Source organism: Salvia splendens, chromosome 2, assembly GCF_004379255.2.
Source record: "Salvia splendens isolate huo1 chromosome 2, SspV2, whole genome shotgun sequence".
Taxonomy (NCBI): domain Eukaryota; kingdom Viridiplantae; phylum Streptophyta; class Magnoliopsida; order Lamiales; family Lamiaceae; genus Salvia; species Salvia splendens.
The window spans coordinates 16,911,467-16,923,510 of record NC_056033.1 but is presented as its reverse complement, the minus strand read 5'-3'; the positions used below and the strand labels follow the sequence as shown (position 1 = coordinate 16,923,510).

The 12,044-nt window shown below is 43.7% G+C and overlaps 1 protein-coding gene across 1 annotated transcript; it reads left to right on the top strand.

Moving 5' to 3' along the window:
* Positions 1 to 10,517: 10,517 nt before the first annotated feature.
* On the top strand, positions 10,518 to 11,527 carry LOC121770157 (major allergen Pru ar 1-like). Its single transcript, XM_042166949.1, has one exon. It carries the CDS (start codon positions 10,690 to 10,692, stop codon positions 11,164 to 11,166), a length of 477 nt encoding a protein of 158 aa, XP_042022883.1. The 5' UTR covers positions 10,518 to 10,689; the 3' UTR covers positions 11,167 to 11,527.
* The last annotated feature ends 517 nt before the right edge of the window (positions 11,528 to 12,044 follow it).

Below are 12,044 nucleotides of genomic sequence, written 5' to 3'. Positions count from 1 at the left end.
TATTATATACACAAAGTTATGGTTGGTTTGTGTTGGGGATATGTTTATAATTCCACAATCATGTATATGGTGCTATACAAACGGTTGAGAAGTTTAATAACCATGTATATTTTGTGCTGATCATGTAATAGGCATGGAGTTATAATTTTTAAGACGCTTAGTATTATTTATTTAGGAGTTTAATATTTGAGTTGATGTTGCTTAATTCAAGTTATGTATGGAAAAATGTATCAAAAAAAATGGACTCCCGAGTGAGTCAGCGAAACTATTGGTCCATGATTTGATCGGTTGGACCGATTCGATTAAGAACTATTCTGGACCACATAATTTTAAAATATGATGGCTGCAAATAGAGTGAAAAATCGACATATTTCCATGTGGGTATCGAAAGTGGGAAAAATGAGTAGGAGAGAGAATATAGTTCTATGCCTTCATGATTTTATACGAAGCAATGTCTATATTCCTATACATTTTGGTCAGGACAAGAAAGTTTGATCCCTACTATGAATCACGAATCTTTTAATCCAATTATAATTGAATCCCAATGGGACAATTGGCCCTATGAACCACGAATCTTTTAACCCAATTATAATTGGATCCCCATGAATTTAAAGCTGCTCCACGAAATGAAGTAAGCAAATTGGAGATGCGGGGTATCGATCCCCGTACCTCTCGCATGCTAAGAGAGCGCTCTACCATCTGAGCTACATCCCCAATTTTTTAGAAATCTTAGATTGTTATATCATTGTTTACCCCAATTCTTCTTCTTTTTTATTTTATTGATGATAGATTTATTAGGTGAAGTGAACTAAATTCATTGGGCCTATTTTGTTAGACTTAGTTGGGGCCTTTCACCTTAAAATGATGATGGGCTTATTTGAATAAATAAGTTGGGTCGATTATAGAGTAATTAATGTTTACTAATTTCATAGTTTCCTTTTCGTCCGTAATGCAATTAAATAAGATAACTTCTCAAGGAGCAAGTACAAGGAGCAAGTAGCCCGGTATTACAACCAAAGGGTGAAGAAGCTGCAATTTCAAGTGGGAGATCTCGTCCTGAGAAACAACGAAGTAAGCCGAGCAGAAAAGCTGGGCAAGCTCGAACCCACATGGGAAGGTCCGTATCGGGTGTCAGAAGTCCTCGGCAAAGGGTCTTACAAATTGGCTCACATGTCAGGAGAACAGGTACCCCGAACATGGCACATTTCCAACCTCAAGAAGTTTCATTTGTAAGAGACAGTCCGGTCAGTCAGTCTTGAGTCCTGTCCGGTCAATGTGCTTTATTTGGTTTGCTTGATCTTTGTTTCTCTATGTGCTTTTTATTTGTCTCTGTGCGTTTTGTCTGTGTGTTTTGTCTGTCTCTGTGTGTGTCGTCTCTTACAAATGTTACTGAGGTATCTTGTTCTTCGAAGGCTGATCCCCTTCTTAGAACATATACAAGCACACGATTGTGAGTCAAAGCTTCTACAGAAGATACAAGACCACAATTCAGCTTAAACAAGCAGTTCGTCTGAAACGAGCTGCAACAAGCCAACGATTGTGAGTCCAAGCTTCTAAAGAGGATACAAGACCACAATTCAGCTTAAGAATCAAGCACTTCGTCTAAAACGAACTGCAACAAAAGTCTGATTCTCGCGATAAAACTTGCCTGAATTAGGACTAGGGAAAGTCCGATCCACGCGATAAAACTCGCCGAATTAGGACAAGGGAAAGTCCGATCCCCAAATTAGGACAACGGAAAGTTCGATCCGAGCGATAAAACTCGCCAAATTAGGACACAAACCAAGTCCGGTCAAAGAAGAGTTCACTTCATCAGACCGAGGACAAACATCAACTTACCCCGTACCTTTATCCAGAATGCCGAAGTGATTCACTTCACTTTTCGGGGGGGGGGGTAGTGATGGAGTACGTACTAAACAAATACTAAACAAGCCCAACAGCAGTAAAGCCCAAGAAAGAGTATCAGTTCGGCATGGCTAAAGAGTATCAGTCCGGCATGACTCAAGAGTTCAGTTCGGCACAACCACAGAGTTCGGCTCCAGCCTACAGCTCGGTAAAAGCCAACCAATCAAACTCTGCTCTCTGGTCGGCATCAAGCTCTACTCTCAGATCGGCAAAAGCTGCTCGGCAATAATTCAGCAGTCCGGTCTCAGTATTCGACCGAACTAGGAAATAGTGGACTCATGCAAGATTTCCACCTCCGCTACACCGACGATCTATTTAGTGGTGTCAAGCAGTCATTAACTCATGCAGGATAGTGGACCCATGCAAGGTCGCCACGACCTCCACGACATCCACTACCTAATAAATGCTGCATGCCACGATCTTGGTTCAATGTATAAATAGAACCTAGGTCAGATAGATAAAGGGCCTTCTGTTAACTTCTGTTAAGCTCTCTAGAGAGAAAATAGCAAATAGCAAGTCTGTATTGTTAGCTGTAGAAAACAGATCAAGCAATACAACTCTGCCCTCTTTTCTTCCCGTGGACGTAGATTTACCTCAGTAAATCGAACCACGTAAATCTCTGTGTGTTGATCTTCCTTTATTTTTACGAGCATTTATCACCATCAAAAATTCGCCGATTCATCACTGGCGCCGTCTGTGGGAAACAGAGAACCAAATTTGTGATAAAGCGAATTTTTGACCCTTTTTCCACCCCAAAAAAAAAAAAATGCATACCAGATCACATACCACCCGTAATACCGTTCGCGATAACCGTGAGGAAGCTAGTCCAGCTCGCAGGTCTGAAAAACGGCCTCGGGAGACATCTACCTCCGGTTCTCACGAAGGAGGAACAAGCCACTCCAGGAGTCATCGCACCGAGTCTTCCCAGCAGCCCGATTTAAATGAAGCTGTCAAGCTGTTCTTGGCCGAGAAGCAGGAGGAGTTCTTAACCTTCCTGCAGAAGAGCCAACAGCCGGAGAAGACAACGGCGGATTCTCCCTCCTCATCCAGACATGAAAGTCACTACCGCAGTAGTGACGTGTCTTCCAGGAGAAAGAATCCTCAACCCCGACATGTTCCAGTTCCTCCTCGGTACCGGAACCACAGGAGAACTCCATCTCCTCCGTACCGAAGAGATGTCGGGTTCGCCATGTACGGAGCATTAAAGACTCCGTTCTCGGACGACATCACCCGAACTCCTTTGCCGCGGAACTACCGGACACCGTCAATGACTTATGACGGGCTAGAGGATCCTCATGACTTCTTGGGACGCTATCAATATAATATGGCGAACCAGGGTCTCAATGAGGTCCATATGTGCAAACTGTTCCCCGAGCTGCTCATCGGGAACGCCAGAAGGTGGTTCGACAGCCTTCCTCAAGGCAGCATTAGATCCTACCGAGATCTAATGGATGCTTTCCACAGGAGGTTCTTTCAGAAAGCAGAAGCCCGGATCACTTCGGCTCAGCTGCTTTCTATACGTCAAGGTCGCGACGAAAAGATCAGCGACTTCCTGACGAGATTCCATAAAGAATGCCTACAAGTAGATAATCTCAATGATCTACTTGTCATTTCGGCATTCCAAAATGGAATCCTGCCCGGAGCTCTCTACAGAAAGCTCGTGGAGTGCGGTCCGCAAACAGCTCAAGAAATGTGGGACATTGCGGACCAGTTTTCCCGTGCGGATGAGGCAGACCGTCGAAAACGGTCTTTAGACAGCTCATCCCGAGGAGACGAAAAGAAGCCCGATCATAGCGATCAGAGGCTTCCTCGCCGAACTCCTTTTGAAAGAATTCAAAGGGCACCGGTACAAGGCAGATTGGGACCACGTCTCAACCCCGAGAAGCCGCCCGCTCAGTTCGTACCGCTGAACAAGTCAAGAGCGGAAATTTTCGAACTACATTCCGATATGTTCGAAAGACCAAAGCGGATGACGAAATCAGCCGTGCGGCGACCTCAGGATCAATATTGCTCCTTCCATCAGGCCCACGGACACGATACCGAGGAGTGCCGAGATTTGGCTGCAGATATTGATGTTCTTGTGAAAACAGGAACGTTAAAAAAATACCAAAGCAAGCAGCCGAAAAAGAACAAAAGACAGAGAGGTGCGAACTGCAATCCTCAGGATCCGAAAAGGCATGAGGATCCCGAAGACGACGACGAGCCGCAATATGATGGAGTAATCCTGACTATTGATGCTCTCCCTGCCGGGAAGACTAAGTCGTCCCTAAAAGCAGAACGCAGAGGTTCCAATCAAGAGGAGCCAACACATAAAAGGCTGAAGAAAGACGAAGTGATTACATTTTCAGATGCCGATCCCGTCCCAGCCATCTCTCCTCACCAAGACGCTATTGTCATTCAAGCCGGAGTGGCAAACAAACTGATCCACAGAGTATTTGTGGATACAGGAGCGTCAGTCAGCATTCTTTTTAAAGAATGTTTCGATAAAATGGAAGTGGATCCAGCTCGACTCAGTCCGGCTCCGCTTCCTCTGAAAAGTTTCGCCCAGGAGGACACCCGCCCTGAAGGTATTATCAGCCTTCCGATTACGGTGGGAAAAGCGCCTACAAGCTCCAATACGATGATCGAGTTCTTTGTGGTGAAAGCTCGGTCCCCGTACAACATCATCCTGGGGAGAGACTGGCTCAACACAGTTCGGGCCGTTTGCTCTACTTATCACCTCACCATCAAGATCCCTACTAAAGGAGGGATAGCGGTCATCCGAGGTGACCAAAAGAGAGCAAAGGAATGTCTACAAATTGCGCTTAGAAGTGCCGAGCAGTCAGATCGGCACCACCAAGCATAGCAATCACAGCAGCCGGAGTCAGAGGTGATGACCGAAGCCATACCGGAGCCGAACTCGATGACAGTTCAGCTGTACGAAGACGATCCATCCAGAACGGTTAAGATCAGCTTCGCGGGAACACCTCTACTTCGGGAAAAAACCATCCAGCTCCTCAAGGAGTATAAAGACGTCTTTGCATGGTCTCCGTTGGACATGACCGGAGTGCCCCCCGAGGTAATCACTCATCGGTTAAATATTGATCCTTCGGTCCGGCCGATAAAACAGAAGCAAAGACTCTTTGCGGCAGAACGAAGTCAAGTCATCCATGACGAAGTCCGTCAATTATTGAAGGCGGATGTGTTATTCGAAGTGAAGTATCCTTCGTGGGTGGCCAATCCTGTCATGATCAAGAAAAAGGAAGGAGGATGGCGGATGTGCATAGATTTCACCGATCTAAACAAGCACTGTCCTAAAGATTGCTATCCCCTTCCGAATATAGATAAAAAAGTAGAAGCTTTGATCGGCTTCGAAATTTTCTGTTTTCTTGATTTATATAAAGGATATCACCAAGTATTGATGGATGAGAGCGACGCTCCGAAAACAGCTTTCGTTACCGATTTCGGCATTTTCGCTTATAAAAAGATGCCATTCGGTTTAAAGAATGCCGGAGCAACTTATCAAAGGATGGTAGACAAGCTTTTTCGGCACCTAATCGGAAAGCAGGTTGAAGTGTATGTTGACGATATAGTCGTCAAAAGCAAAAGCACTTCGGAGTACGAGCTCAACCTCAAGTCCACTCTCAACGTGCTCAAGAAAGCCAACCTCAAACTTAATCCCCAAAAGTGTACCTTTTTGGTAGATTCGGGAAAGTTTCTGGGTTGTTGGGTTTCAAAGGACGGACTCAAGGCAAACCCCTCAAAAGTTCAAGTCGTTCAGAACATGGCAATGCCGAAGTCCATACATGACGTGCAAAGGCTAACCGGATGTCTAGCCGCACTGAATCGATTCCTTTCCCAAGCAGCCGAAAAGCAACTGCCGTTCTTCAAGGTGTTGAAAAAGGCACCAAAGTTCGAGTGGGGAGCCGAGCAGAAAAAGGCCTTTGACGAGCTCAAAAGTTATCTAGCCGAGCTTCCTATTCTCTCTGCTCCAACCGAAGCCGAAGTAATATTCTTATACTTAGCGGCATCAGATCAAACCATCAGCGCGGTGCTTGTACGAGAAGAAGGCCTAAAGCAGTTTCCCATCTACTTTACAAGCCGAGCATTAAGAGGTCCAGAAACAAGGTATCAACCTCTGGAAAAAATTGCTCTGGCGTTAGTAAATGCAGCAAGGAGACTGCGGCCATACTTCTATGCTCACAAGGTATGCGTCTTAACCGATCTGCCTCTTCGGCAAGTTTTGACCAAGCCAGAAGCATCAGGCAGAATCGCCAAATGGGCCATAGAGCTGGGAGAACACTCAATCGAGTACCTACCTCGGAAAGCCATCAAGGGACAAGCCTTGGCAGATTTTCTTACAGAAGCCAAGTTCGATCAAGCAATCCCTGTCATTGCCGAACAGAAAAAGTCTGCCAATGCCGAACTAGCACAGCCCTTGGAATCCGAAGTAGAGCCGCCAGACTGCTGGAGCGGATTCGTAGATGGAGCTTCAAACAAGATGGGAAGTGGAGCTGGTATTTTACTCGTCGCTCCCGACGGACACGAGGTAACCTACTCACTTCGGTTCCTATTCCCCACTACTAATAATGAAGCCGAGTACGAAGCCCTCCTGGTCGGACTCCAGTTAGCGCAAAGTCTGCTCGTCAAATCTCTCAAAGTCCATTGTGATTCACAAGTCATAGTAAATCACATGTTGGGTACAAGTGAAGCTCGTGACGAGAGAATGAAGAAGTATTTGGACAAAGCGCAAAGCATCAGCCGAAGTTTCTCCTATTTTCGGATAATCCGCATTCCCAGAGCAGAAAATAGCCGAGCAGATACCTTAAGTAAGTTGGCCTCAGATCCGAGCTCAAAGGCGGAAGAATTAATGCATCGAAGCATTGATGAAGCCGAGGTACATTCAGTATCCAGCTCGCCGAACTGGATGACGCCGATCTTGCAGTATCTGGATCAAGGACAATTGCCCGAGGATAAGAGAGAAGCTCGGAAGATCACGTGCCGAGCACTTCGGTACGAACTTCATGAAGGAGTCCTCTTTAGAAAGTCTTACCTCCAGCCGTTATTGCGGTGCGTAGGGCCAGAAGAGACGGACTACATCCTCAGAGAAGTTCATGAAGGATCGTGCGGCAGCCACATCGGAGCTAGAGCTTTAGCTAAAAAAGTTCTAAGATGGGGATATTATTGGCCAACCTTGGTACAAGAAGCAGTGCAGCTCGTCAAGACCTGCCCGAAGTGCCAAATCCATGCAAATATCCCAAGGATGCCGCAAACCGATCTATCCACTATGCAGAGCCCTTGGCCTTTCATGCAATGGGGCATAGACATAGTGGGACCACTTCCTCAAGCTCCTCGGCAAATGAAATTCCTAATCGTTGCCGTGGACTACTTTACGAAGTGGGTGGAAGCTGAACCATTAGCTACGATAACGAGCTCGAAGGCATTGGATTTCGTCTGGAAGAACATAGTGTGCCGATTTGGCATACCCCACATCCTCATCTCGGATAACGGGACTCAGTTTACCGACAAGACGTTCAAGAATTGGTGCCAAGAGCTGAATATTCAACAGCGGTTCACTTCGGTCTCTTATCCACAAGCAAACGGACAAACGGAGGTAACAAATCGTATCCTAGTGAAAGGGTTAAAAGCTCGGTTAGAACAAGCCAAAGGACAATGGGTAGAAAATCTCCCTCAAGTCCTATGGTCCTACCGAACTACACCCACAACCTCCAACGGTAAAACTCCGTACAGCCTTGTGTACGGCACTGAAGCCGTAATTCCGGTGGAGATCGGCGTACCCAGTCCCCGAACTCTAAATTTCTCCTCAGAAATGAATGACGACGGACTGAGAGCTGAGCTAGATCTTGCCGAAGAAAGAAGAGAATTGGCATGCATAAAAGCAGCCAAGTACAAGGAGCAAGTAGCCCGGTATTACAACCAAAGGGTGAAGAAGCTGCAATTTCAAGTGGGAGATCTCGTCCTGAGAAACAACGAAGTAAGCCGAGCAGAAAAGCTGGGCAAGCTCGAACCCACATGGGAAGGTCCGTATCGGGTGTCAGAAGTCCTCGGCAAAGGGTCTTACAAATTGGCTCACATGTCAGGAGAACAGGTACCCCGAACATGGCACATTTCCAACCTCAAGAAGTTTCATTTGTAAGAGACAGTCCGGTCAGTCAGTCTTGAGTCCTGTCCGGTCAATGTGCTTTATTTGGTTTGCTTGATCTTTGTTTCTCTATGTGCTTTTTATTTGTCTCTGTGCGTTTTGTCTGTGTGTTTTGTCTGTCTCTGTGTGTGTCGTCTCTTACAAATGTTACTGAGGTATCTTGTTCTTCGAAGGCTGATCCCCTTCTTAGAACATATACAAGCACACGATTGTGAGTCAAAGCTTCTACAGAAGATACAAGACCACAATTCAGCTTAAACAAGCAGTTCGTCTGAAACGAGCTGCAACAAGCCAACGATTGTGAGTCCAAGCTTCTAAAGAGGATACAAGACCACAATTCAGCTTAAGAATCAAGCACTTCGTCTAAAACGAACTGCAACAAAAGTCTGATTCTCGCGATAAAACTTGCCTGAATTAGGACTAGGGAAAGTCCGATCCACGCGATAAAACTCGCCGAATTAGGACAAGGGAAAGTCCGATCCCCAAATTAGGACAACGGAAAGTTCGATCCGAGCGATAAAACTCGCCAAATTAGGACACAAACCAAGTCCGGTCAAAGAAGAGTTCACTTCATCAGACCGAGGACAAACATCAACTTACCCCGTACCTTTATCCAGAATGCCGAAGTGATTCACTTCACTTTTCGGGGGGGGTAGTGATGGAGTACGTACTAAACAAATACTAAACAAGCCCAACAGCAGTAAAGCCCAAGAAAGAGTATCAGTTCGGCATGGCTAAAGAGTATCAGTCCGGCATGACTCAAGAGTTCAGTTCGGCACAACCACAGAGTTCGGCTCCAGCCTACAGCTCGGTAAAAGCCAACCAATCAAACTCTGCTCTCTGGTCGGCATCAAGCTCTACTCTCAGATCGGCAAAAGCTGCTCGGCAATAATTCAGCAGTCCGGTCTCAGTATTCGACCGAACTAGGAAATAGTGGACTCATGCAAGATTTCCACCTCCGCTACACCGACGATCTATTTAGTGGTGTCAAGCAGTCATTAACTCATGCAGGATAGTGGACCCATGCAAGGTCGCCACGACCTCCACGACATCCACTACCTAATAAATGCTGCATGCCACGATCTTGGTTCAATGTATAAATAGAACCTAGGTCAGATAGATAAAGGGCCTTCTGTTAACTTCTGTTAAGCTCTCTAGAGAGAAAATAGCAAATAGCAAGTCTGTATTGTTAGCTGTAGAAAACAGATCAAGCAATACAACTCTGCCCTCTTTTCTTCCCGTGGACGTAGATTTACCTCAGTAAATCGAACCACGTAAATCTCTGTGTGTTGATCTTCCTTTATTTTTACGAGCATTTATCACCATCAAAAATTCGCCGATTCATCAATTATAAATGGTATTTATACCGTGGCCTCATACGTGAGAATTGTTCTTCAATTTTCTTTTCATCTTTCAGTCTCTTATAAATATATTGAGTTCTTCTTTCTTAAATTACAGTGTTCCTTTAATTAAGTTGGAATGCAGCCTTTACTCCTACAGCAACTCTCATGAGATGATCCTTTTTAATGTTTTGACAGAGATACATTATTGCCATGGTTTGCTAAAAAATAATACTCCTCCGTCTCATAATAGAAGTAACATTTGACGTGGACACGAGTTTTAACAAATATAAAGAATAATTGATTGGAAAATTAGTAGAATATGAGGTCCAGTTTTTTAAATTGATTTTGTAATAGAATGTGACCGAAGTGAGTTAGTGGAATGTGAAACCTACTTACTATCTCCAAAACAACCATTTTCTATTAAAATTAATAATCAAAATGTTTGATCAATTTAATAACTTAATTATAATCTAGGACTAAAGTCTAATTTTGGTCCCGTATATTTTCCATAAAATTCCTTTGGGGTCTCATATATTAAGTTGTGACCTTATTTGGGACCAAAATGTACAAAAATAATATATTAGAGACCAAAATGTCACAAACTTAATGTATGAGACCAAAAAGTATTTTAGGACAAATGTAAGGGTCCAAAATTGGACTTTAGTCTACTATTTATGATAAAAGTGAAATGTGACTCTTATTGTGGGACGGAGGGATTATACGAACATCATCATAAATCTAATTTACTTTAAGTGATAATATTGGTTGATATAACATCACACTTTAGTATTCGAAGGATGGAATTTCAAAATTTCAAAATTAATTAATGTGTTAAAATAAATACTATGAGATTGGCTTGAATTATTGCCTACTTCAATCATGAAAGATAATGTTCAACATATAGTACTAGAATTAAAATAATTAGCCCATGAATTGAGTTGATTAGCAAAATTATTAAAAACTATAAGCCTCTTGCACGATAACCTCTAGAATATCTTGAATCTTGATTTACACATTAATATATATACATTAACTAAAATAAAATACAGAGACATAGAAAGAAACAAGCATCATTTTCATATACCAAAAAAAAGAAAAAGAGTCCATGAAGAAGCCATAACTGGTAATGGATGCCATGTCTTGCACATAAAAAATTGATAAACCATTCTTGAATAAACAATAGAAGCTTCTATTTCACACTATATAAGGCGACATTTCCCATCACAATTCACACAAACAAACCTTCATATCTTAATTTCCCATATATTTAATTCCAATTAAAGCTCATAAAACATAACCATGGTTGCCATCACTTATGATATGGAGGTTCCTTCCTCAGCCCCAGCTGCAAAGATGTTCAAAGCCATGGTGCTCGACGCCGACACTCTCATTCCCAAGATCATGCCTCAGGCCATCAAGAATGTGGAGATCTTGGAAGGGGATGGTGGCGTTGGCACCGTGAAGATCATTCATTTTGGCGAAGGGAGTCACTATACGAGCGCTAAGCACCGCGTGGAGGCCATTGACAAGGAGAACTTGACACACACATACAGCATCATCGAGGGCGATGCTCTTGCAGGTGTCCTCGAGTCCATCACTTATCATATCAAGATCGTCCCAACGGAAGATGGGGGATGCATATGCAAGAACAGAAGCATTTACAACACCAAAGGCGAGGTCGAGATTAATGATGAGAAAATAAAGGAAGGGAAAGAGAAGGCCATGGCTATGTTCAAGGCCATTGAGGCATATGTTCAATCCAATCCTGATGCCTAAGTGTCAACTCAATTGCTGATTCTCTCATTTATTTTCTTCCCTTTTAATGCTTGAGTTTGTGCGTTTTTTTTTGTTCTGTTTCTGTAATGTTGTTATTTTCTTGAATTTCAAGTCAATGAATTTGATAATATCTCTCCACACATCTCTTCTCATATTCTTCTGAACAACAAAATAGCAATTGGTAGTTAATATACTCCCTCAGTCCTTCGTTAAGCAAGGCACTCTTTTTTGCACTCATTTTGAAAAAATAATATCTAATAGTTGAAGTCGAAAGAAAATAAAGTAAAAGAGAGAATAATGTAGAGTAACAGCTACCATGCTTACGCTGCTGCAAGAGAGCGGCCATCAACGTAGACAGTGACATTGTTAAGCCACTCAGGATCAATACGTAACTCGGGGCAATCTTTAATTTCTAACCAAACTAATTTAGTGAGGGGATGTAGTGCATCCAGAGAGGGTAAATGCCTCAGTTTGTTGCAGCTATATAGTGACAACCTAGTTAGAGATGAGAGGTTCCAAAACCATTGGGGCAATTCTTCCACTCCTATGTTCTCTAACCTTAACCAATCTCTTCAAGTTGATTGAGGTATCCACTCCCATTTGTGCACTCCCTTCAAGTTTAAGTGAGTAAGTGAGTTGCAACATCCTTCCAATAACACATAGAAAATCGTGTCATTTCCCGAACAGATATTCACTCTTGCAAAGAAGGATGCACTCCACTGCGAGGCGGATTACTTGCGGAAGAGCTTCCCGCGGTTTCAGGGTTGAACCAATTTCCCGCATTAGGTCCTTCGTCGACGACAATCATGTTGTGCAAGATTATGCACGTATAAATGATGTCGACCATATTCTCCATAAACCATGTACGGGCCGGGGAT